A 27,687-nucleotide genomic window follows, 5' to 3' on the forward strand; every position below is an offset into this window, starting at 1 on the left:
TTGCCACCCCTACATGTGACATATAATCTCGTTAGTCATTGGTAATTGAGGTCTCTGTGGCACTAAGGCTAGAATCATAGAGCTTCATTCTCCAATCCGGAAGATCCGACCTTGTCTGTGGCATTTTGAGTAGGATCATCAAAGATTGAATTGCATGAGCTTCACCCTTGTCCATATTGACTGACCAGTTCTGGCATTTGGTTTGGATCAGAGGAGATTAATGACCACTATCCCTGGCTTAATCACTTACAGCCTTGCCATTGGATGAATCACTCATCATTAAAGTAGTCAATAAGAAGTATTACTTCAGAAGAACAAGCATCTTCGAAGCCTTAACTGCTTTCTCACTATTGTGTCGACGTCAATTCTTAATTGCTTTTGTTATTGTTTTGTTTATGCGCCTACAACAATAACAATCAACTTTCTATTCGTCTGACTAAGATCTGCAGGATAACTACAGCTTGCTCAATCCAGCAATCCTCGTGGGATCGACCCTCACTCACCTGAGGTATTACTTGGATGACCCGGTACACTTACCGGTTCAGTTGTGCGAGTTCTAATTTTGCGCACCAAGTTTTTGGCGCCGTTGACGGAGATTGTTCGTGATTGACAACTACCGGTTGTCTTGCTCCTTAGATCAAGTACTTTTTATTGTTTTCTTGTTAATTATGTTTCTTTTTTTTTCTTTTTTTTTCTTTTTTTTCGAACTTTCTTGGTTTCTTTTCTTAAAATTTTTAAATTTTATTTAAAACCCTTTTTCTTTAAATTTTCGAAAATCTTGTAATCTTTTTCATTCTTAATTTAAAAATTTTAAGTTTGGTGTCCCGTTAGTAATCTCTTTAATTTTATTCTTTATCTTGTTTATCTTTAAATCTTTATTTTATCTTTTTCTTTGACTTTCAAAATTTTGTTATCTTATCTTGTTTCAAATTTAAAATTTTAAATGTTAGTATCTTGTTAGTTTTGCTTTCTTTTAAAATTTGAATTTTTAAATTTTTAAATTTTTAAAACTTATCTTATCTTTAACTTAAATTCAAATTTTAAAAAATTAGTATTTTGTTAGTTTTTCTCGTTTTCAATTTTGAATTTCAAAATTTCTCTTTGACTTTCTCTTCCCAATTTTCAAAACTTTTCAAAATCAAATCTCCAATCTTTAAATTTTCAAATCATATCTTATCTTGTTTCCTTCTCTTGATTTTTTCTTTTTAATTTTAAAATTTAAAATCTTTATTTGACCTTTTCCTTTTTAATTTTCGAAAAATAATTAAAAAACCAAATCTTCTATCTTTGTTTTCAAATCTTTTTTATTAGTTGTTTGCTTTATCTTGTTTTAATTTTTAAGTTTGGTGTTTCTTTAGTCTTTCTTTCAAATTTGAATTTGAAAATCTTTATTTAAAATTTTCCTTCTAATTTTCTTGATTTTCAAATTTTGTTATTTTATCTTATTTTTAATTAAATTCAAATTTTAAAGTTTGGTGTTTCTTTAGTGTTTTCTCTTTCTTTTCTTGAATTTTGAAAATTCTTAAACCTCTTTCTTTCCAATTTTTTAAAATTTTTTGAAATTTCTAAGTTAAATTTATTTTATTTTATTTTATTTGTTTTTGAATTAGTTTTCTAATTTTTTAATTTTTATTTTATTATTTTTGAAATAAAAAAAATTTGGATATCTCACCGGGAGTTCTCTAAACTTTGACATAGAGACTCCCACTTTTCCTTGTCTCTTGTGAGGTTTAGGAATACCAAAATCACTATGGATCCGAAGGAAAATACACAAATCAGGAGAACTCTAGGCTCTTACCCAGTTTCCACTCCTGACTTCTATGGAAGGAGTATTAGTGTACCTCCTATTGAAATAGATGAATTTAAGGCCAGCATAGACCTGATCATGCTAATGCAGCATAATTGTCAGTTTCATGGACACCATAGGAAGACCCCAATAAATTTATCTCTAACTTCCTCCAGTTCTGTGTCACTGTAGAGACCAATGGAATGGAGCCTGAAGTCTACAAGCGAATACTCTTCCCATTTGCTCTAAATGATCAAGCAAAGCTATGGTCGATTTTTGAAACCAGAGGAAGTGTGAACACTTGGGATAAGACAGTTAGCAAATTCCTGAGTAGGTTCTCTCCCTCGCAGAGATTGACTAAGCTAATAATAGACGTTTAGACTTTCAGGCAAAAGAAGAGCGAGTCCCTCTATGATGCTTAAGAGAGGTACAAGCTTATGTTCAGGGACTGCCCCCCATATGTTCTCAGGTTGGGAAAAGATAGTCATCTTCTATGAGCCATCTCTGAGATGGCTAGGAGGTCAGTAGATCCCTCTACAGGTGGTTCTCTGCACTTGATAGAAACATACGAAGAGGCAGATGAGCTCATTGAGATGGTTGCCAATAACCAGTACTTATACTCATTTGAGAGGACTCCAGTTAGGAAGGAAGTCCAAGGGTGGAGGAATCACTCAAGCAGGATGGAAGTTGAATGCCCTATGGAGAGTAGAGTGGATGTTGAACGCCCAGAGAGAGGGGGGCAATGGACATCAATTCAAAAGACATCCCCCCAAGCGTACTGACAACCCCTTTCCAATTACTCTAGACACTCATCCTGCATTACCTAAGGCCCCAGAGTACAGAGCCAAACTGCCATATCCTCTGAAACTTCAGAGACCTCCTAACACTCTTCCCAATGACATGGAGTTGAATCCAGAAGAAGAGTGTAAGGCCAACATAGAGACCAAGGAGGCTGAGCCTAAAGTGGTACACACTGTTGAGGAACTAAATAAAAAAGAGGCTCAAGAAGAGGCTGGAAGAACACTATTACACACCCCTCTTATGGGAAGAAAGTCTGAAGTACCACACCCTGAGAAGCTCCAGAAGGAGACCAAGGACGAGCACTACTCACAATTCTTGGAAGGCTCTAAGAAGTTGCAAATCAATATTCCTTTTGCTGAGGTTTCGGAGCAAAGATCTTTCCCTGCTGCATTCGTGAAGAGCTTGCCCATGGAAAAAGAAGCAGAGAAAAGCATAGAGGGTGAATCTGCGGGTTTATCATACTCTACTTTTGTGATTTGTTTGAATCTGCGGGTTTACTTTGATTTTGATGAATTTTTTTCTGCAAGCGAAGCTTTTTGTTTGAATCATTTGCTTGGACAAAAATTGAATCTGTTCTGTTTTGCTCTGTTCAAGCAATTTGTAATTCAATTTGACCTATTTGTTTGATAATTATTTACAACTTTCATTGTACGAAGAAATATAGGCACAACAAGATTCACACATCTCAGGGGTTGAGGGACAGAAGGGTGAGGCTTTCAAGCGAAAAAAGGGGTCTATTTATTCTAAATGCAGAGATTCAATCTTAACGTTGAACAAATAAAGGATATATCTGATCGCTCTCAAGAATTTGTTGATAAACTTTTTGAAGAATAAAAAAAGCTTGAAAAATTTGCATCAGAGGCTGAGCAAACACAATTGAATTGTATTGCTGACGTTAAGAAGTCTTTCGAGGTTGTGATGTAAAATATTAATATTAATGCACTCTTTCTATGGTGTCTTATGGTGGTTGACCTATTCTTTACAGGAGCAATCAAGATCAGATTCAGAGAAGCTTATTGCGGATAAGACCAGCTTAGTTTATGATCACATTCGTTGTCAAATGGATATGGTCCGATTTGAGTATTACTTAGTCAATGTTTCTTAGTAAATCTTTTTTATTTGGGTTGGCAGTTTAGTTTCTTATGGATGATGGTGAATTATTCAGGTGGATGAAAAGTTTGTTGATCTTAGACATAGCAGCATTAAAAACAAGACTTTCTTGGATGAACATGTGTCATCAGTAAGAGAAATTGTGTTCCATGCAAAAAGAAAATCAGTCGAAAAGTTTGACGTTCCAGGAAAAATGGAGGGGAGAATTTACCGAGAAAAATCTGTCGGTAATTGGTAAAAATTTGTCGGTAAATTATCGACAGAAATAAACAAATAGTAACATAAAATTTAATAGTATAAAGTGAATAGTGTAACAGTTATATACAGTTGATATATAATTAATTTTTGATGGAATCCAATTTTAAGATTTGAACTCATCATTACTGTCATTTAATTGTATAAATGAAATCATTAAACAATAAGAATATAGCACATAATGAAATAAAAATTCAATTGACATGGTTGTTTATTATATAAAACATATATTGAGGTTTGAATATAACTAATAAATCAGTAAATATTAGTTACACAAAATATAAATACAAAAATATATGTGAATAAAATAAATAATGTTATTTGTATAAGTAGAGAACTTTGAAAAAATTAACAAAATTGATAGGTGAGTTTGTACTTTGATAATAAGGAGATTCTACATCACCTGTTTGTAATAGTTATAGACATAGAGAAGAAGAAAAAAAGAGACGAAAAAAATGAAATTTACGCTCTGCATATTTGGTATTAGAGTTATAAAATGGGAAAGGGGTCAAATTGAGTCTAAATTAGAATGAATCTGTGTCTCCTAGTCGTTGGAACTATCTAATGTGGTAAAAAATGATTACATCAATACTCCAACAGCTAATTCAGTGTTAAAAACGAGGCAGGGATCACTATAGTGTTCAAAGCTCTATTTGGGGGGACTAATATAAAAAATTTTGAATCTCGAAGATCATTTCAGATAATTGCATGTATCTGAGGGACTATTATAAGGATTTATTTCATTTTGATCATATACTGTTTCTCCAAAATGAATAGATAATAATGGTATTCCAAATATTCTGTAGAATAAAACTTGAATGAGAGCAAGTGATTTTTTTTAGGAAAGTATCGTTTTTGTCTTCAACGTTTAGGGTAAATCCTAAAATTATCCCTAATATTTAAATCGTCCTATTTAAGTCTCTAACATTTTAAAATTGTCTCAATGTTATCATGTTGTTAGAGATCTGTTAATAGAATTGATAGCGAAACGAAATTGAGATGATTTTAAAATGTTAATGACTTAAATAGACAAAAACGTTAAGGTAAAAAATGATACATTATTCTTAAAAAATTACCAAATCAAGTAAAATGAAAGTAAAGTTTAATGGAATAAATTATATTACGAATTCAAGATTTTTCTTGATCATAGAATACTTCTAGAATGATAGTAGATAAACTTTCGAAAAAAAAAGTATGATAAATATATATAATAAAAGTATAATTTATATTTTTTTTCTAATGGAAGAAAAAATTAAAATTTATTTAAAAGTTAAAAATAATTTAATTAAATTAAATATTAAAGAAGTTTAGTATATTATAAAAATAAAAGATATCATTTATATTTTATTGTATATGTGTATGTACTTTTTTTCTTATCCAAAAAATTTATATACTAGTCATTCTATAAATACGAGTAAAAATCTTGAATTTATAATGTAATTCATTTTGTTAAAATTCTTTATCATTTTATTTAATTTAGTAATTCTTCCAAGAATAATATATAGTTTTTTTTTCCAATATTTTTGTCCTATTTAAATTCCTAACGTTTTAAAATCATTTTAATTTTATCCTACCGTCAATTCTTTTAATAGATCATTAACGATAGAATAAATTGAGATAATTTTAAAATATTAGGAATTTAAATAGAACAACTTAAATATTAAAAATAATTTTAAAATTTACTCAAAATTTTAATAACAAAAATAATACCTTACTTTTTTTTTTCAAACCGATCAACTTCTTTTTTCAGTCAGTGAAATATGTAGGGATGGAACAAAATTTGCCAGAACAGCAAATTTGGTCATTTTCATAAAGTTTGCCTAAGAATCAGTCGAACTACAACTAATATCATCAAATTCGTCTTAAGTCTCGACAAACTACTGCATAAAGTTCGCCTAGCTAGGATCACGGCAAACTTGCCCTCATGGCCACAAAAGAAAAAAGCGGATCCTGAAAAATAAAATTAAAATAATTTTTTTAAAAGTATTTTTTTTTTTATTTTATAGCAGTAAAAAATTTCAAAAATAAAAGTTGGATAGGTGTAAAACTACATAACATATATAGGACAAAACTATAATTTTATCTCTTCTTTGATCTATAAAGGGAAGGACAAGTCTCTTTCATCATGCTCTCAAATCCCACTCAAAAGCTTTTGTCCTAATCTCATCCTTCAGTATATTTTATTATAAATCTCAATGTTAAAAAAGAATGGGATATCACTCTCCCAGTAATAAAGTACATTGGTATAAGGTGAAACGCTTCCTAAACTATTTATTTATTGACATAATAATGAAGAGTAAATTCTGGCACGGAAATAGAATGTCAAAAGGTATGTATATATTATTCATTTATATCCTCATAACGTACATTAGCAGACATTTTATTTTAACAATAATAACAATAATAATAATAATAATACACTGGACATTCCCACTTTATAGATCTGTCTAGTATATTAAGATCATTAAGAGTTGATGTTACATTTTTCTCTCCCTTAGGTTGTCAATTAATCTCCCTAACTACTTTCTGATGAAAGCTCGCCCTCGATGTGAAATTAGGCGTGCCTAAGATATCTTCCTTGTACACATTTAATTTCTTCATAGTTCCAGCACCACAACTGCTCATCAAACAATAATATATACCAAGTGTCTGTGTTAGTGTTACCCAATATTAATTAATTAACAGGCAACAAGTATATCACTTAATCATTATATAACAACCATAAAAATAATCATATTTAATTCATATATTTTATTATAAAAAGTCCTGGAAAAATAATAATGCATATATATTGAAAAAAATCAAAATATTGTATTTATATTGATAGAGTCTATAGCGTCTTTGATTTCTGTGGCTAGAATGACTAAACAACTTTAACATTTAAAAAGCATTGTTAAATAAAATCAAAATTATATTTTTTATATTTTAGTAATATTTTTATTTTTATTTTAAAATTAAAATTTTATTAAATAAACAAATATTATTTTAATTGTAATAATATTTTTTAAATATTGCTAAAGTTATATAGCCACTACAATCATTGTAAACATAGACATTATAGCATGCACTATTTATATATTCTCTTTCCCAATTCCTAAAAGGCAGATATTAGCATTAGCAAAATTAAACAATAATGATATAATGTTCTATATATATAATAAAGAGAATACAAGAGAATTGGTGTCTGATTTTTTATTATTATTTTATATGTAATAATTAAAATATATAACAATATCTTGATTAATTCAATAATAATAATAATTAATCCGAAGGGATAGAAGCTATGGTGGCTTACATTCAGAGTCAGTAGTGATCCAATTTTCATGTCTACAATTGTTGGTATAACCGCACCCTTGAACCGAAACATTAATATTAGAATGTGCAATGTGTGCTCTTTGATTTTCAATGAAGGAATAAGAATCTGTTGATGTTGCTGATGAGTATACAGAGTATGTGGTGGAGCAACGTTCCATATCCAATGAGAAACTGATCTTTGGTGACTCAATGCCAACTTCATCATCTTCATTTTTAACTGATGATGATTTTGTGGTCCCATCTCTTCTGAACTCTAAGACCTGACAAGTATTTGATCTAACATGATTTGATTTTCTTGAGTTGTAATTAAAGTAAGTTAAGAATGTTCTTTAGCGAAGTTTATATATAGACTAGATTTCTCAATGTTTTATCCGGATTTGAAAATTAAAATAAAGTATATGTTATATTGAATACAGTAGTTATATACATTTGATAATATTTTTTAAATATTGTCAAAATTAAAATAACATTTTTAAAAATTTTGAGAATAAACTAAAAATTAAAAATATGAAAAGGTGTGATCTTGTAGCTACAGAAATCACCATAATTATAGCTATGATAGACTTTAATTTAAAATAATATCACTTAGTAGGTATATAGAAAATGAATGATATCTTATCCAAGTTATTTACCTTTTGTCCATTGAATTTCCTTCTACTCTTATCTGATTTAGCAGCAGCCGCCCATCTAAGAATCTCTTTCATTTTTGAAATACTCTTCTTCTTGTTCTTCTTATTTTCTACGGTTTTGAAATGCTGCTCACTTCTTTCACTTGAGTTTGTTGATGATCCTTCAGTTATTGGCAAAACCTTCTTATTCCCAACATTCTGAGAAGCAGAAGAAGAAGAAGAATCTTCATTCTTGGTGATTCCCACTCCTCTTGACAATTCCTCTCTCTTCATCTTCATTGAGTGAACAAAATCCCTTCTTTTATTCAAGTTCAAGGTTCGGTAAAAACAAGCCTTTGGAATATCTTTTCCACATATAAAAGCAAACGCTTTCAGTCTGATGCACCCAATCTTGCTCTCTTCAACTCTCTTTGTTCTTTTGTATCTTCTACTATAATGCTTCAATGCAACTATATCTTTTCCTTTACCTTTTTTATCTAAAACAAAATATAGAAAGACATAATAAGCATCCTCAGTAAAAATATATGTGTTGTTTAGCTTATTTTTAATATATATTTTGTATTCTAACATGCATTTTATATGTGATTAATTTGATAGCTAATTTTTTTGCGCATAGTATAATTAATATGAAAAAATATGTGTCCTGATTACAAAAGTATTTAGTGCTACCTTCTTTAAAATATTAAACATGTTGTATGGGGTATGCTTTTTTACAAGTGTGAAAAATATTACATATTTTTTAAGAGATGAATATAATTTATCAAATAATGATAATAAATTAAAAAGAAAGACATTTATATGTAAAATCAGAATTCCTCATCATGTTGCACACAAAAGCTAAATCTTATATATGAATAAGATTTGTAAGAATTGCACTTACAAGTGGTACTGGTAGCTTCTCTTTTAGTTGGAGTATCAGAAATGTTGCACTCTCCTTTTTGTTCATGGACCCTCTTAAACAATACCCATTGAAGAATCTGTTATTTATGAACCAAAAAGAGAGCTATTAGCCTAAATGAGGGTAATAAAATGCATGATTCATTCAAGATTCCACTATCATATCACATGTTAATAGATAACAAACTAAAGCACATATATAGTGTACCTGCATGGCTAGCTACACTCTGAATATATATATTAATATTAAATAAGTGTGTCAAGGTATTTGTTGTAAGTTTAATTTGATAGTCAAAATAAACAAAAAACAACTTTGGAGATCTATCTGAGCTGTCTTATGATGCCTTTGATTCTATATGAAGACAAAGAAAATTTTGCGGTTAATTTGAGGAATGTGATGGGACAACTAGGAGTTTAGTAGGGAATGGTTGGCTTATGATTCTAAGTAACATGGAGCTTATAGTATATTCTCTATATTATATAGTATATAGGTGAAGCAATTGGTGATTTAAATAAGCAAGATGTTTTGAGACTATGTAGCATTGTTCTTAGCCATACACTTGTATGCTTGTAAATTTGTGAAAAATTGTTTGGACCCCCACCAATACCATCTTGTGTGGTTTGATTAATTGGAGAGTAAATAGATCAAATATTTTTTTTTGGTTGCCCATTATATCTCCAATCCGACAGGTCAAGAACTAACACTACAAGGAAATAGAGTTATTTTAACACTTTATTTTTTAATATCATAATTAAATGTCAAAATTAATATATATTTTTGACAAATATCACAAATGTCAAATTTTTTATGTTTTCTTGATGAATAATTTGACCGTAGAAAATTATTCCTCAATTTCGATACTCATTTGTTTTCAATTTACTCCACTATTTTTCTTTTTTTTTGGGCTCTGTTAATTTTGACATCACACTGCTCTCAGTTTAGGATTATACTACTCATTCTTTATCTTTAAAATCTCAATTTATTCTTTAGTTTCAAGATCTCATTTCATTCTTTGTTAAAATTTTTTGTTGAAAATATTTTATAGTCAATAAGTGTCAAAATAAATAGTATTTTTGACAATTAATAAGCATCACAGAAAATATGTTCTCAAAATTTTCTAACAAATTATTTTTGACAGCCAATATTTATCAAAATAAGATTTAAATTTTTTTTACAATCACTTATATGTTAAAAATTCTATTTTTGACAAAATTTTTATTAACATATTTTCATAGTTAAAATAATGTCAAAATTTATTTTTTTGACAAATTTTAATTTTCTTGTACACATTATAACCCTAAAAAATAATCTATATTGTTGTAGTGTAATTTGTTGTAGATCTGATTTTTATTTAAGGGTATTAGACCAAATATTTATTTGTGCTTGTTTGTGCGTTATCAAATTGATAAAAAAATATCTTTTTTTAATGAATTTTTTAAATATATTTAGCAAATTTTTAATAGTAAAAATAAAAGCACTAGAAAAATAAAAAAAAAGAAACATCTTTTTTGAGAAGTTACAATTTACATCTTTTTTAAAAGATCTTTTTTCTTAAAAAAAGATGTTTTTCACATAATAAATGAACAAAAAAGTATTTTTATCTTATTTTACTCAAACATAATTGATAGACAAAAAAAAATCTTTTTACATGAGATATCTAAACATAAAATTAATTTTATTTTTATAAAAAAATTGTTAAAAAAATATTATTTAATTTTTTTTTCAAAAATGAGGTCTAAATAAACCCTTTATTTATTTATTTATTAGGGTTTCTAAAGTCGATGCTGATTGCTCATGGTGAAAAAGTATAAAAGGATAGCTAAAATAGAAAAAGTAGCTACTTCTTCAAAATTTTTATCAAATTCTTTTATTTTAGAAGAGCACAATCTATCACTAATTAATAGACTTTTTAATTATCTAAAATAGATTGTGCTCTTAATTTTGCAAATTGAATAGACTTCCTCCTTATAGATCTCATAATCTTGCTACAACAACAAAGAATAACCAGAAGCCTAAAGTAGGTTCTCCAATTTTCATCCCCACCCCAACATCACTAATATTCTAATAAGTAATAACCCATTTGCCTCAGAAATATAATGAATGCAACAGCACAAAATAAAAAACAAAACAAAGGACAACGAACAAAAACAAAGGCAGCAATCCAAAGCCAACGCCATAATTCTTTCCAACAGCAACAACCACGCACAAAGCAAAATCAACCACACCTATCTCTTGTAACAGCTTTCCACACACCATTTTTAAATCTCTTCTTTTCCTTAAAAATGATGATGGGGTGAAGGAACTAGTGAGTGGACTATTGAGGGAAAATTGGATATTTCGCCATCTTTGATGAGTTTATGTTAATTTTGCTTGATAGCTTACATTTTTTGTTAATCAGTGTAAGTTTAACAATTAAAAGCAAAGTTGAGCTAAATTATTTCACTAATCTTATAACTTATAAGTGATTAATGAAGCTCTTAGAAAACTACCAATCAAGAGAAAAGACTAAAAATGATCAATTATTTAACATTCTTAATAACTATATTCAACATCCACATATCACTAATCTTTGATCAATTATTTTTACTAAACATATTTTTGTTTCGAAAAGACTAAATTGATATAATTTTATAATCTTTCAACAATTACAATGATAGTTTTAAGTTATAATCTTTACGAATTTTTTTTTTAATAATCAATGAGCTATATTATTATATTCTTTGTGTATTTCTTGTAGTATCAAAAGGTAAATCTTTTTTCTATCCATATAACTTGATATATCCTTTATAAATCGGTTACATATTATAACTCGACTTCACATGTTATAGATTGGCCATTAATATCATATCAAAATGGGAAAGTATGGGAAACCAATGGAATATTTGTACAATGCGTACAATGGAGGTTTAGGGAGTATTAGAGATATAATCATTAGTGTTACCTTTTTCTATCAACGTAAGTTTCTGAGATGAGTGGTATCATGACATGGTATTAGAGCTCTAGATCCGAAAGGTCAAGAGTTCGATTCTCAGTGAATTCCAAAATTAGTTTAAACTTTTGGTATGTTTATTATCCTTAGTACGCGGATGGTTATTCTGAATATTATGGGTGATGTTCATTTTATAACTCATATATCCCATCGTACACATTGTACAAATAAGTCATTAGCTCCCTAGCAGAACTCTATCAAAATACTCTAATATGCTTTTATTTGCTATCAATATAATTTGAACACTGAATATTATGGGTGATGTTCATTTTATAACTCATATATCCCATCGTACACATTGTACAAATAAGTCATTAGCTCCCTAGCAGAACTCTATCAAAATACTCTAATATGCTTTTATTTGCTATCAATATAATTTGAACAAATAAACAACTACTGACACTTACTCCAATAATAAAAAGGGGTAAGTCAAAAGAAAAAAAAGGTAAGAAATTGATCTGAGAATTATTTTTTAAATTAGAGTTTATTATTCACACACTAACTTAGTATCGGAGTTTCTTTTGCAGGTGTCCACTCTCTTTGTTCTTTTGGTGTCGAGGTATAACTCATGTCAACTAAAAGCTAGAAGATAACCATCGGAGGACGAGCTATACCAAAGTCAAACTATACAAGAACAATTGGCGCCCACCATTGGGCTCGGTTTAAATTTCTTCTGGGATCCAAATTATAACGTGTACACATGACTGATCAACCTCCTCCAATGTCGTCCAAACTTCTTCGGATGGTGATAGCTACAACAAGCTAATCAGCGCATGACAGAAGAAAATCAAAGAATGACAAATCAGATAGTCGAGTTTACGAATGCTCGAATAACTCATGATGATGATCATCATGAGGAACAATAAGATGGCAAAGAGGACGAATTTGATCCAACCCATGTTTTTGAAACTCGGGAACAAGGGGAAGATCAATCAGATCATGAAGCGGACCCAGTCAACATAGCAGGACCATTTACTGCAAATGTCATGAATTTCTAATTTCCTAGAAATTTTTCATTATCAATGACTTTAACTCCTTATGATGGCTTGGTTGGTCCAAAAAAGTACATCAAAAAATTTCATTCCATGATGCTAGTAAATGGTGCTTCTGACCCTATTCTATGTCATTATTTTTCCATCTTTTTAGACAGTCTCGCACTTGATTGGTTTTTTTCTTTGTCTGCAAATTCTATTTCATATTTTCAAGAGCTAGATAAACTGTTTGACGATCAATTTGCTATATCCTTTATTTACTTGCATGATTCGGATTATTTAAGCACGATCAAGCAGGGACAACATGAAAGTCTTCGAGACTATGTTACTTGGTGCATCTACATGCTATTAAGAATAGACTTTGCTCAGAAAAGTTTGAAGAGACTATAGTTGTTGCTAAAGCACGAACCTTGGCTGAATTTCAGGAGAAAGCTAAAGGTCAAATGGAGATCGAAGAGTTTCAACAAGCTCGGAGGTCTGAAAAGAGCAACACTAACAAAGATAATGACAAAGCTCAGGAAAACAAGAAGTCTTTTCGACTAACACCATGATATGATTCTTATACACAATTCAATATTAAGAGAGACAAAATTATTAAGGAAATATTGAATAACAATCTTATTAAACCTCCTAGGAAGGCAGGCACCTACCAAGATCTGAAGAATGTGGACAACATGAAGTAATGTGCTTTTTATCAGAAGCATGGTCACGCTACTGACGAGTGCGTAATCGCCAAAGATCTGTTACAATGATTAGCTTGGCAGGGACATCTGGATAAATACATCGGTTGCCACATTTAAAGGCGCACAAAACACTCTATCAACCACTCTCCTGCAGGGCAAGTTTCTCGGGAAAAAGACAAAATTGTACATTCTCAGCCTGATCAACCTTGGGTGGTCATCAATTGCATATTTTGGGGATTTACTAGTGGTGGAATTACAAGCTTTGCTTGTAAGTGCACATACCGAGCTATGTTTTCGGTAGAAAGAGCTGTTAGTACCCGTTAACCTCCCCCTATCTTTCTAAATATAGTATTTAAGCCATCTGATTTCCACACAACTCTAACCAACTTGGATAATCCATTGGTAATATCTATCCAGTTAGGGTATTTAATTGTTCAAAAAGTACTTTTGCATCCTAGAAACAGCGCATATATGCTTTTTTATTCTACATTTTAGAAGATGAAGTTAAGCAATCACATATTAGAACATTCCACTTGTGTCTTAATGGATTTTTCATGTGAAGGCATACTTGTTCTGGGATCTATGTGGTTACAAACCACACTGGGTGAGCATCCCTTAACTAAAACATTAGATATTTAGTATCTTGTTGTTGATTATTTCAGTCCTTATAATTTAATACTTGGTCATCCTTTCTTAAATATATTTAGTGCTATAGTATCCACAATTCATCCGTGTGTTAAGTTCCATGTGTAGGACAATCTTGTTGCTACCATCCATAGTGATCATCGCGAAGCTCGACACTGCTACAACGCCAGTCAACAAACGACTACTTCCAGCTGAGCTATATGTGCACACATCAATGTTGTTGATAACTCAACCAATTTTCCACAATTATCCGAGTTAGATCCGAGAGCTGAATTTCAGGACATACCTACTCCAATGGAAGAATTACAAAAGATACCTTTAAGTAACGATCCAACCAAATTTACCTATATAGGTGCAACTTTGCAAGGAAAAGAGAAAAAAAAAGCTCCAACAATTTCTTTAACAAAATGCAAATTTGTTTGCTTGGACTCCTACGGATATGCCTGGCATAGACCCTTCTATTATCTATCATAAGTTGGCATTGAATCCATCAGTTCGACCTATAGCAATAAAGAAAAATGCAACCTTGGTATAGATAAACGACAAGCATCCTTAGAGGATACCAAAAAACTCATTGATGCCAATTTTATACGAGAAATCAGGTTTACAACTTGGTTAGCTAATATTGTTATGGTAAAAAAACATAATGGTAAATGGCACATGTTTGTTGATTTCAACGATGTAGACAAAGCTTGCCCGAAGGATGCATATCCTCTACCTTCTATTGATACTTTAGTTGATAATGCTTCTAGTTTCGTTACCTTAAGTTTCATGAATGTTTATTCTGGTTATAATCAAATCTTAATGCATCTCTCGAATCAAGATAAAACTACTTTTATAATTGAATATGGCAACTTTTGTTATAAAGTTATGCATTTTAGTTTTAAGAATGTAGGGGCTACTTATCAAAGACTCGTGGATAAAGTATTTGCTAAACAAATTGGTCACAACATGAAGGTATATGTTAACGACATGGTGGCAAAGACCAAGATTGTTCAGTCTCACGTTGTTGGTCTCACTAAAATCTTTACTCAAATACGAAAGTACAACATGATATTGAACCTAGAAAAATGTGTTTTTGGTATTTAAGGGGGTAAGTTTCTTGTCTTTTACTCACAAGCTGAGATAGAAGCCAATCCTAAAAAATGCTGAGCTGTGTTAGAAATGAAGAATCCTCAGACAATATCAAAGAAGTTCAACGATTAACAGAGAGACTTGCTGCTTTTAGGGATGGCAAAATTCCCCGAAACGCGGGGATCCCTGCGGGGACTGCCCCGAATGGGGATCCGATTGTGGGGAATTTTTCCCGCGGGGATGGGGATGGGGGACAAAATTCCCCCGAAGCAGGCGCGGGGACTCGAGCGGGGATCCCCGCCCCATCCCCGCTATTCCCCGAAATTTATGAATTCCTTGAATTATCCTTAATAGTTTATTTCTCATATATGTTTTTTAGAAATTTCTCACACACACATATATATAGAAACCCAAAAATCCTAATCTTTATTTGTATAACCCTTCTTCAATTCAGAGATTCCTAAGGCAGTCCATACTTCATCCAACCTCTCTGCAGCCACCCCTTCGTCACCCTTCTCATCGCATCGTCATACCTCACCGTGCCATCACCCTTACCGCGTCGTAATTTCTTTTGCGGCGTTCTTTTTCATAACTCTGCCGTCGTGTCCATTCTCCTCTTTGTTGCCGCATCTCCCACCTCATCTACTACTTTGTCCTTTGGCTCGTCGTTGCGTTCCCATTGCGTTATTTCGAAAGAAGTCACCATCGTGTCATTTAGACTTTTTGTATAAAATCTTGCAGTTTTTGTATAAGATAGATACTTGCAGCTCTATTCATATGGAAATTAATAATTAGTTAAAACTATTATGTACATGGGGAATGGGGTCCCCGCGGGGAATGGAGCCCCGTGGGGAATGGGGATGGGGAGCAATATTCCCCCACAGCGGGGAATGGGGCGGGGATGGGGAGCAAATCTCAGGGCGGGGATGGGGAGCAAGGAGGCATCTCCCGCCCCCGCCCTGCCCCATTGACATCCCTAGCTGCTTTATCTAGATTTCTATCTTGTCTAGCTTCTAAATCCTCTTATTTTTTCAATTATTGAAAAAGAAAAATTATTTTAATTAGGATGATACATGTGAAAATGCTTTTTCAAATCTTAAAGCTATTCTTTCAAAACATTCTAATTTACAAAAGCTTGAGAATGGAGAGAAGCTTTATCTTTACTTATCCATTAGGCAATTAGCTTTGTTCTTGTTACAGAGAGAAATAAAATGCAACGCCCTGTATACTTTGTCAGCAAATTATTACATCATGCCGAGTTTCACTATCTGAAGATTAAAAAGCTCACTTTAGCTTTGGTGTTTTCAGCTAGACGTCTCCAACCTTATTTTCAAAGCCATGTTATATTGTTCGGACTGAGCAGCCATTACGACAAGTGCTTACTAAACTAGAGTTAGCTGAGCGACTTATAAAATGGTCTGTCAAAATTTCTCAATTTGATATTCAGTTTCAAAACTGGGGATCCATCAAATCTCAGTACTTAGCAAACTTTGTCGTCAGATTTACTACTCCTGACTCAAATGATCATTCTATTATATGGACCCTTTATATGGATGGTGCTTCTAGTTCACATAGTTGTGGGGCTGGTGTTCTTCTTGAAGATGGTAATGGAACTGTCTTAGAACATTCTCTACATTTCTTCTTTAAAGCGAGCAACAATCAAGATGAATATGAAGCCCTTATCGTTGGCTTGCGATTAGCCATGGACCTGGATATTTCATAACTAAAGGTACATTGTGATTCTCTGTTAGTCATCTAACAAGTAAATAAACTCTTCCAAGTCAAAGATCCTCTTTTAATAAAATATTTGGTTATTGTCGATTCTCTAATTTCCCATTTTTTCAAATTTGAAATTCATCATATCCCGAGAGAACAGAATCATAGAGCTGACATTTTATCTAAATTAGCAAGTACAATCACACACTTCAACTCTATCACAATCTACTTTGGTATCACCCAATGTAAATTTAACCAATGTTTTAAGTATTACTCGGGAACATGACTGACATTGGCCTTATATTAAGTATTTGAGAACTGGAAATATGCCATCACAAATCGATGACCTAAAGAAGTTCCGGCGGTAGGCTTCCTTTCACTACAAGAAAAACACCCATTCAGGTACACTTGAAAAGTGTAGCCAAAAGTGAAAAAAAATGATGCCTTAGGCTACGGCTACGCTTTTTGGGCTACGGCTACGCTTTTTGGGGTGATTCCTATTCGGCCGTTGCCTATTCTCAAAGGCTACGCTTTTCTGCACCAAGGGCTACGCTTTTGCCGTTTGGGAATAGGCTACGCTTTTCAAGTGATGCTGTCCAGGACCAAAGGCTACGCTTTTCAGCTTTCATTCTTCCAGAATAGGCTACGCTTTTCAACGCTACTGCATCACTTGTAAAGCATAGCCACATTGTATACTATAACTACTTTTTATAAGCGTAGCCTTAGGTCCCTCTTTTTTTTTTTTTTTGTATACTATAGCTACTGTATATAAGTGTAGCCTTAGGTCTTTTTTTTTTATGTATATATATATATCTAATAATTATTAATACAACATAATAGTTAATATGATTACATGTATAAATGAGTTGAATATTACAAAATAAAAATAAATACATAATTATACTAAATAATTTCTTTATATAATAAAAATTGTCTCTAACCAAAATATATTTATAACATTGATCCAAAAGTACTAGAATGAAGTTAACTGTAAAAATTCATACAACTCAAACTAAAAATTCATACAACTCAAACTAAAATAAGCATAGCCATATCAAAACCATAATATCACTTATCCAATAAAAGTATCTTCTAATAAAAATCATTAGTCAACCATACATGTAAAGATTCTAAATAGCACTCTATCTTAGCCAATAAACCACAATAATAGTCAGCTTAATCTTCATTGCTTAATCTTCATTGTTACCCTGCATAATTATATAGAAAAGTAGTTAAAAAAATATTCATAATGACATTTGTAGTTATAAAAATTAAATCGAACACGTAGTCATAGTAAACCAAGAAAGCATATACTAAAAAAAATAACATGGTCACGGCAGAAGAGGTGAATTCAAGGAATTATGTATTATCTTGTTTCATTCAAACCATGAAAATGTACAGGTGTTTCTTTCTTCCATTTCCTTTAACAGAATCCTGATATGTCCCTATAGCATTTTTCATGCACTAATTAACCAGACTTTCACACTTAAATTAGATATAGGGACAAACCTTCTCAAGAGTATAGTGCTGACTGCTATGTAGAAAAGGTAGCAGCATCTTTGGATCATAATCTGCATAGAGTTCTAGCTATGCACATAAGACCAAAAAAACCAGATTATTGAATGTCATAAACAGTAACTTTTAATTGCATTCAGCAAATACAAACCATTATTGTTGTTAAGCAGCACAAAACAAATATCATAACAACCAGGCACTATTTGAAGATAAATGGGGAAAAGCCCATCACTGAAATGCATATGGTATATGAATATGGGTATGGTATTACAATTGAAGCACATAATGAAGTAGCTGGATTATCACAAAGAAATGCATTACAAAAGCAGGGCATGGCTAGAGTCTGTTAAAACCTAAAAGGTTGCAAACACAAACTTGCAGCAATAAGGTAAAAAATATAAGTCTTAATTAGCTAAAAAATGAGCAAATTCTGCAGAAGGTAACAATTCATTGACCAAGACATGTAATACATGACATATGGTATGGCTTTTCTATAGAAACAAATATTAAAATGAGATGAAAAATAGAACACCAATCAAGCTTCAATATTAAAGAAATCAATTTTATACATGCAATGTTAATTAACTAAATGGGCAGATATAGAGATTGCATTTCATTTTCTTTTGAGCTTGCATCTTGAGTGTATAATATTATGTAGTGTTATTGGGAGCAAAATAAATTATGTAAAGTAAAAGATTTACTGAGAAACAGAACATTTGAAGAACCTTCAGATACATGCAATCAACATAAACAAGTGCCTTCAGCAGCATATATGTATGTCCTTATTCCAGTTATGTTCTATGTTATTCTACATTTTTACACATCCAACTTTTATTATTATAAAAAGACTTGAAAAATCTCTACCTCATCAAGTAATTACTATAATCGGGACAGCTCAAGACCATAGCCAACAAAAAATCTAACAAACAGAATAGAAGTCATTTAATTTGGTTGAACATTAAATCATATGCACAACCCAACTTCATAAGAAGATGATAACTAACAAGATCATGGAAACACCATTTGTAAATCAAGTTTGCATTAATGCACCCTTTAGCATATATAACAAACAGACTTAATCAGCATTACCAGAAGAATAATAGTAAATAAATAAATGAAATATGAAATATTATCTTACTTGAGAGCCACATAGGTCAAGAAGAAAGTAGCATTGTCTGGAAGGCTTGCAGCTAGCAAAGACACAAGTTACTGTCTGCATTCTCACATCAAAACACATCAAAAATGGCTTTACCACTACTAAACCTCTAATCTTCCAATCCAAGCTCCTCTGTTTTTCTCTGGTATACCTCTTCACAACTCTTTTCCTCGCTCTCTACACCATTCTCTCTCAATCCAAATGCTTATTCAGATCTTCCCCTTTGGATCATTCAGGATCCTCTCTTCTCTTACCCTTCCTCCTATGGAGAGCACAAGTATGCTGTCTCAACCACACGTTCTACATGCACTTCTCCTATTTTCTTTTCAGGTGCTCTGCCTCGATTCCTCTGTTCTGTGTGATTCTCTCCCAATATAGAAAATGCTGAATTTGTGTTGTTGTGATAAAGCTGAAGAATTTCCACTATGGATTGTGGTTATCAGATTCAGATTACTTGGATGTTGTGAAGGAGATCAAGAATTTGATCAAGGACTCTTCATCAGTTGAGGAGTCGAGTGCTCTGCGCTACATGCTTCTCGGCTACCAGGAAGCTAAAACCATTCATGCAGTAAAACCCCCAATTCCTATCAGTGTCATATCCAGAAGCTACAACCCCTAATTAAAAACCCTAAAATTGGAACCCAAAACCTCCCAAATTTCACAGAACAAACTGAAAATCGATACATACCTTCTCAGGTGAGCGGCGATGACGATGCTGAGCGACGACGATGATGCTGAGCAGCGACAGTGAGCACATGCGACGATGATGCTGAGCGGCGACGGTGAGTGCACGAGATGGCAATGCGAGGCGACAGTCAGCGCACGCAACGACGATGGTCCGCGCGGTAGAGCCCTAGCCGGCGTCGTCCTCTCCTTCCTTCCCCTCTCCTCTCTTCTTCTCTTCTTCTTCCCGTTCTCCCCTTTTCTAATTTTTCCCTCTTTTGTGTGTGTGTGAGTGAGGATGCGAGTGTGAGCTTGTGAGTGGTGAGCTGGTGACTAGTGAGTGGCGCAGCCATGTGGTGAGTGGTGACTGGGTGGCGACGGTCAACAGCGACGGTGAGAAGGCGAAGGTGATGAGTGTCGTAGGTGATGTGTGTTGAAGGTGAGAATGGCGAAGGTGAGGATTGTGTGCCAAAGGATTGGCGAAGGTGAGGGTTCCTCCAATTGAAGGTGATGTGTGCGTGTGTGCTTTTGGAGAGAATTGAAAGAGAATAAAAATTTCACTAAGTGTTAGGATTTGGTCTCATACATTAGGCATCACTTTTAAAATGCACCCAAAACTTAATGAATAGGCTACTCTCTAAAAGCGTCCCCTTTGATACAAAAAGTGAACTTATAGATATTAACCTACGGCTACGCTTTATAAGTGATTTCTAAAATACCTAAGGCTACACTTTTTAAATGATGCCACAATTGTGTATCCTTTTCTCATATAAAAAGGCAACACGGAGAAAAGCGTAGCCTATTCATAGAATAGGCTACGCTTTTCAAATGTAGCTTAAAAAAAGTGTAGCTGAATGGGTATTTTTCTTGTAGTGTTTTTTACCTTATTGAATGATAAACTCTATAAATGAGGTTATACTCGTCCTCTTTTAAAATGTTTAAATAGGTCAAAGGCTGACATTGCTTTAGCAGAAGCTCATGAAAGAGTCTGTGGTACTCATGTAGGAGCTTAGAGTCTATCTTCAAAAATACTCTATGCAAGATTCTACTAGCTGAGTTTACAATGAGATTGTCTGGAAAAAGTAAAGACTTGTATAAAATCTCAGAAACATGCTCCATTAATACATGTTCCAGCCGAGCTGCTACATAATTTTGAAGTAAGTTGGCCTTTTTATCAATGGGAACTTGATATTTTGGGCCTTTTTCCTATGGCACCAGGTCAGATTAAGTTTTTAGTAGTAGCTATTGATTATTTTTCTAATTGGATTGAGGCACAATCATTGGTAAAAATAACTGATGGTTTCAGTGGCTAAGAGAAGGGGGAGAGGGTTGAATCTTAGCCCCTTTTTCACTTGATAACACTTGCTGGCCTTTTTAAAACAACTTCTGGAGACTTTTTGATTTTTGTCTCGTACCCAGCCACGAGACTTTTCTTTTTTATCTCATGACCCGGCACGAGATATTTTTCAGTTTTATCTCCTGTGCAGCAGAAACAGAAATGGAGTAGAAGAGAGAGAAAATTACACCCAGATATATCCTGGTTCAGCTGCTAAGTGCAGTGCAGCCTACATCCAGTCTCCATCACAACAATGATGGAATTTCACTATAATCATCTTTGATTACAATCACCAATTCTCCCTAGGAACTACCCTTCCTATCCGGGACAAGTCCAGAATCTAAACCCCAATCCTGAACTTGACTTGGTTACTGCCAAGCTTTTAACTGCTAAGTGCTAACCCAACTTGCAAGGAAATTCTCACAGAATCATGAAACACAACACAGATGTATAAAGGACCTCTAAGGACATCTATGACTTTTTCTTTTAATTTTGCACTCTTTGTCTTTTTCTGCTCTATGGCTTTTTCTTACAAATCTCACTGTTTGCCTTTTTCCATGAGACTCAAGACAGACAAAATTAAACAGAAAATTACAAAATGAAGAACATTGAAGGAGAAGAAATTCTGTTAGCTTAGGTAGCTCTGAGAATCCTGTGCCTTGCACTCTCACTCCTTGCATCAAGCCCTGGCTGTTCACCCTTACTTATAGGGAGAAGCCTCCACGGTTAAAACCAAACAAACCAAGCTAATTTTCTTCTTCATGCAAATCGGTTCAGCTAGAGAGAGAAGAGAAGTAACCGAATGCAATAACCAACATGCAATTACCTCTGGTTCTTCCTTGGTCACCAATAATCATCAATCTGAGCCTTTCATCTTGCCTTGCACTCCAAGATGAACTCCTAGCCCTTGATGCATGCTTGATGATGATAGCTTCATCTGCTCCAATCTCTGCCTCTTCTATCACGTAGCCACTGTAGCTACCTCCTGTGTGGTTGAGCAGAATCAGAATCAAGCTATCCCTCCAAGGATCTTCTTTCTCTGACCGAAATCTTCTTCATCCATTTTTGGGTATGGAGAAGCCAAGATCTCTTCACCAAATCTTACCATAAGTGATGAGAATCTCAGCCACAGCATACTTTTTGTTTTCTTTTTCTTGCCATCATTGTGATGGTCTTGTTGCTTGCTTCTTCTTCTCTATGGTAGCTTGCTATAGCTTCCATGGTTGCTACTGTGATATGACAGAATAGAGAAGATAGATGAGAGAGAAGAAAGAGTAGAAAGAAAAGCAATTAAATAAGTTTGAACAAAATAATTAAAAGTGAGTTGCTTTTGCTTCCCTCTATGCTGAGTAGCGTGCCTTCATTAAGGCCAACCATCTAATCAATCATAATTTCTCTCTCATGGTTCCAAGGACTGCATTAACTCTACTCAATAAAATTTTGAGTTCCATCACATGATTAAAAAAGAGATCCGTTGGAAGCAATAAAACTTCGCTTTCTTTGCTTAATGATTTCGGACCAAGCTTTGGTCTTATTAGCAAAGATCTATTTGGGCTTGTAGCAATAATAATTCAATCTGGGCCAAATACATAATCATGATTTCAGCCAACATGTTTTTCAATAGTTTAATAATAAGGCTGAATCTTCACAAACATATTGGGCTTGCAACATTTTTTTTCTTTTTCTGTTCGGCCCATTAACAAAATCCTGCATAGCAAAATTATTTTAATCACATATATGAAATGGAATTAAATTAATAATTTTGTAATTAATTACATTAATAATGTTTGATCATCACTAATTTAAAATAGAGTTTTCCAAACTCATCAATCTCCCCCTTGATGACAAATATTATTAAAAATTGAAATGGAAAGGAATTAAAGATTAGAGTATAGAGTACTCCCTTTGAATATTTGAATTTTTCCCTTTCCAATTGTTACATGGCTCCCCCTTAATATATGCTATTTTACCAAGGGAAGCTTTATACTTGTAACTTTAAAAATCAAGCTTAAGGAAACTATGTTATTCAACATATTAATTTTGAAATTGTTGAATGCTTGATTTATGAGCAGAGTTGGATTGATAAACAAAACTCATTTGTTATCATAAATTGATTTTCTACTCAATCACATACAAAACAATTGAGTACAAAAAAATTGATGTTTCCTGAAGCTGCTGTTCAAGTTATTTTGAAAATATTTTCCAATTAACAAATCATAGCAAATTAATCATGGCAAGAAAAATATTTCTAATCAAGCATGATCATTTCAAACCATAGCAACTATCAAACTTTATTTTTATATCATAGCTTAAAGAAACTACCAAAAATAAAGTGTTCAGCCAGCATATTTACCGAGGTAAATCACATGTATATTTCTAAGGCAATAAACAGATTCACCAAGGTATTGCTTCCTCAAGATAAATCAAATGCATAAGTCAAATGCATATTTCTGATCAAAACCCAGCAGGTATATCTATGAAACAAATGCATCACAAGCATATATCAAACCAACTGAACAGGAAACAATAATTAAACATATATCAAACCAACTGAACAGCAAACAATAATTAAAACAAGGGTGATCATAAATCCACAAGGATTTCATCTCCTGTTTTCTCTCAATTTCAATTTTCAGCCATTTCTCTCCCTTTTGGCATCAAGGGGCACCTGCAAAAAATGACATAGAAAACAAAATATCCAAAATATACCCAAAATATCCAGAGTGTATCACAGTGTCATAGGTCTAAAGTACCAAAATAAACTACTACAGTATCAGATTGAGTCGAAACAAGCCAAATATCAACGAAAAGAAAATGATTAATCATCAAATAAGTGGAACTCAAATTCATCCGCCTCTTCTTCACTAGCAGCACCCAACTCCTCCTCAAAACTCTGTAACATCAGACTCACCCTATCCTTGCACCTCATCCAAGCCCTCTCATGTTCAAAGGCTTGCTTGCGGGCTGCCTTATAGGATTGTACCATTAGCTCCAACATGTTGGTGAATTCGGTGAGGATTTCTTTGATTGACTCGGTTGTCTTGGAGAACTCAGGCTGACTCTCAAAGTCACTATCCGAGGCTGCTAATTTCTTCCCCTTGGTTCCCTTCATAGCTCCTCCTCCTTTGATCATAGATACCTTATTTTTTACAGCTTCATTTGTGAGATCAATTTTAAAATATTCAAAGATACTTGTTAAAAACATGCCATAAGGCAGATTCGTCTTTTTGGTGCTCTTAACTGATTTCCACATGTGTCTTATCATAAGGTAACCAAATGAGATAGGAGTAGATGTAACAAGAGCAAAAAGTATGAGAGAGTCAGAAATGGTTACTCTATTTTGGGAACCACTTTGAGGGGTTAGGATATGAGTGATGATCCTGTGGAGCAGAGTGTTTGTAGGGCCGAGGGCATTGTGAGTCAGAATTGTGCCGTCCAAGCCAGATAAATTTTCATAAATATGTTGCAGGGCAATTTTGTATGTGACTCCAACCTGGGAGTCCCACTTCTCAGTCATATACGCCCTTGGCCCCTCATCTGTATAGCCTAGGACAGTCCCGATAGTTTCAGAGTTCAGAGTTATATAAACCCTCTTGACATAGGAGTGGATGGTGTCATCTATCAGCTGCATGTTTGCATAAAATTCACGGACCAATCCGGGGTAGACAGGCTTCTGAAGATGGAGCAGTGGTGTCCATTGTAGAAGTTCAAACAGAGGAGAAATATTGATCCCTTTGTTTGTGAGTGAGTCGAGATTGACGAGATAGGTAGCACAAAGGTGGCGTTTTTCCAATACCTCCTTGTGGAATTCATAGGAGGCACAAGAATTGAACCTGGCCGGATCAAAATGTGAATGTGATTTGTTGAACTTGTTTTTGAAATCCAATGACTCCAAGTTTTCTGGCTCCCTGGTGTTATTAAACACGAACCCTTTTGTTTTCTGGGTACTGCGTTCGGGTGTGGTCTTCTTTGGTGGTGATTGCGGTGGTGATGGAAGATGTGAAGTGTGGGATTCTTCTTCTTCAGCCATGGGAACCTTATCCTTCTTTTTCCTTAAAGATGTCTTCGTTGCGATTACTTTCCTCCTCATGGTGTCTGTGTGTTTGGATGGTGGTGAGGGAGAAGATGAAGAGGTAGAATGAATATGTATGTGGGTGTGAGTTTGAGGTGTGGAAGGTTTTTGGGAGAAGAGGATTCTTTTACTTTTTCTTTGGGTAGTTTTCTTTTTCATGATAAAGAAAATGGAGAAGTAGAAGAAGGAGAGTTGTAGAGAGCCGAATTGAGTGGAGTGAAGAGGAAGGTTAGAGACGCATTAAATGTGGAGTGGAGAGAGAATTGGAGGGAGTTTAATGACCATTAATGAACGGTTATTAACAAAGGGAGTTTCCTTTTATTTGAAATAAAACTAAAAAGTGGTTTTCTAGAATCAAGGGATTAGAGGAGGGAAAAGATTTGATTTGACAATATCCTCTTACAACAAGATTTGATGAGACAACAAAAAGAGATTGTGATTTACACAAGAAGGAACTAATAAAACGGTCAGAGTGGGGTCAAAGAAGTTTGGTGGGGCCCAAAAGAAATAATTTCTGTGCAGTCTCCCCCTTGATTATAGCCCTTTCAACACACCCTGATTTTTATCTCCTGCTTTCCTACAAGACAAAACTGAGCAGAATAAAAAATTTCACAAGTTATCAATAGAATTCAAATCAATCATTCCTAAACTTTTTCTCAAAGTGCAGAATCTGTCTTCATAGAGGGGTTTTGTAAAAATGTCAGCAAGTTGATCTTCAGATTTTACAAATTGAATATCAATAGTACCCTTTTGCACATGTTCCCTAATGAAATGATATTTAATTTCAATGTGCTTAGTTCTTGAGTGCAGAACATGATTTTTTGAAATATTTATAGCACTCATATTATCACAAAATAAGGGTATACTATTGATCTTTAATTTGTAATCTTTCAACTGCATTTTTAACCAAATTAGTTGTGAACAACATGCAGATGTAGAAATATATTCAGCTTCAGCTGTGGATAGAGCCACTGTGGCTTGTTTTTTGCTTGACCACATGTTGAGTGAGCTTCCAAGGAAGCAACACATGCCAGATGTGCTCCTTCTATCCACCATATCTCTCGCATAATCTGCATCACAAAACCCTACTGCATAAAAATCATCAGATTTTGGATACCACAAGCCATAATCACTAGTTCCCTTAATGTATCTAATGATGCGCTTAACGGCTGTAAGATGAGATTCTTTTAGGTGAGATTGAAACCTTGAGCATACACCCACACTTTGAACAATGTCCGGTCTAGAGGAGGTAAGGTACATGAGTGAACCTATCATTCCTCTATACCTTGTTTCATCTACATCTTTGCCATCATCATCCTTTTCAAGTTTTGTGTTTGGATGCATTGGTGTTCCCATTGGTTTGGAACTTTCTAGGCCAAATTTTTTTATAAGTTCTTTTGCATACATTCCTTGGTGAATAAAGGTACCACTAGGAGTTTGTTTAATTTGGAGGCCAAGAAAGAAATTTAGCTTTCCTATTAAGCTCATCTCAAACTCACTAGTCATGAGTTTTCCAAACTCTTCACACAAGGACTCATTGGCCGATCCAAACACAATGTCATCCACATAGACTTGAACTAGGAGGATATTATCATTAGATGCTTTAATAAATAAAGTAGTATCGGTGGTACCCCTTTGAAATTTATTTTCCAACAAGAAGGCACTAAGCCTTTCATACCAAGCTCTTGGAACTTGTCTAAGGCCATAAAGAGCCTTAGAGAGTTTGAAAACATGGTTTGGAAATTCTTTATCTTCAAAACCCGGGGTTTGTGCCACAAACACTTCTCTATCAATAAAGCCATTAAGAAAAAGCACATTTTACATCCATTTGAAACATTTTAAAACCCTTATGGGCAGCATAGGCAAGAAGCAACCTAATTGCTTCCATTCTTGCTACCGGAACAAAAGACTCATCAAAATCTATTCCCTCTTCTTGATCGTAACCTTGGGCCACTAATCTAGCCTTGTTACGAACAACTTTACCATCCTCACCTAACTTATTTTTGAACACCCACTAAGTACCCGTAACTTTCTTACCATCCGGATGGGGTA

At 33.5% G+C, this 27,687-nt stretch overlaps 1 protein-coding gene across 2 annotated transcripts; it reads right to left on the reverse strand.

Annotated features, from left to right (window-relative positions):
- LOC107628420 lies at positions 6,277-9,249 on the reverse strand. 2 transcript variants are annotated; one of them, XM_016331097.2, is made up of 5 exons: positions 9,002-9,249; positions 8,777-8,873; positions 7,900-8,363; positions 7,248-7,527; positions 6,277-6,569 (listed from the first exon to the last, which is right to left on the reverse strand). In XM_016331097.2, exons 1-5 carry the CDS (start codon positions 9,005-9,007, stop codon positions 6,550-6,552), a joined length of 867 nt encoding a protein of 288 aa, XP_016186583.1. In that variant the 5' UTR covers positions 9,008-9,249; the 3' UTR covers positions 6,277-6,549. The 2 variants fall into 2 exon arrangements, with proteins under 2 accessions (XP_016186583.1, XP_020971709.1); XM_021116050.1 differs by having other exon boundaries at positions 7,900-8,372.

This window comes from Arachis ipaensis, chromosome B02, assembly GCF_000816755.2.
Source record: "Arachis ipaensis cultivar K30076 chromosome B02, Araip1.1, whole genome shotgun sequence".
In the NCBI taxonomy this organism is placed as follows: domain Eukaryota; kingdom Viridiplantae; phylum Streptophyta; class Magnoliopsida; order Fabales; family Fabaceae; genus Arachis; species Arachis ipaensis.

Bases quoted from the DNA above. Each gene is read 5' to 3' on its own strand.
- LOC107628420 (XM_021116050.1), bottom strand. The intron at 7,528-7,899 runs GTAAATAACTTG...AATACTTGTCAG, and splicing joins GGAAATTCAATGGACAAAAG to GTCTTAGAGTTCAGAAGAGA. The intron at 6,570-7,247 runs GTAAGCCACCAT...TTTGATGAGCAG, and splicing joins GATCACTACTGACTCTGAAT to TTGTGGTGCTGGAACTATGA.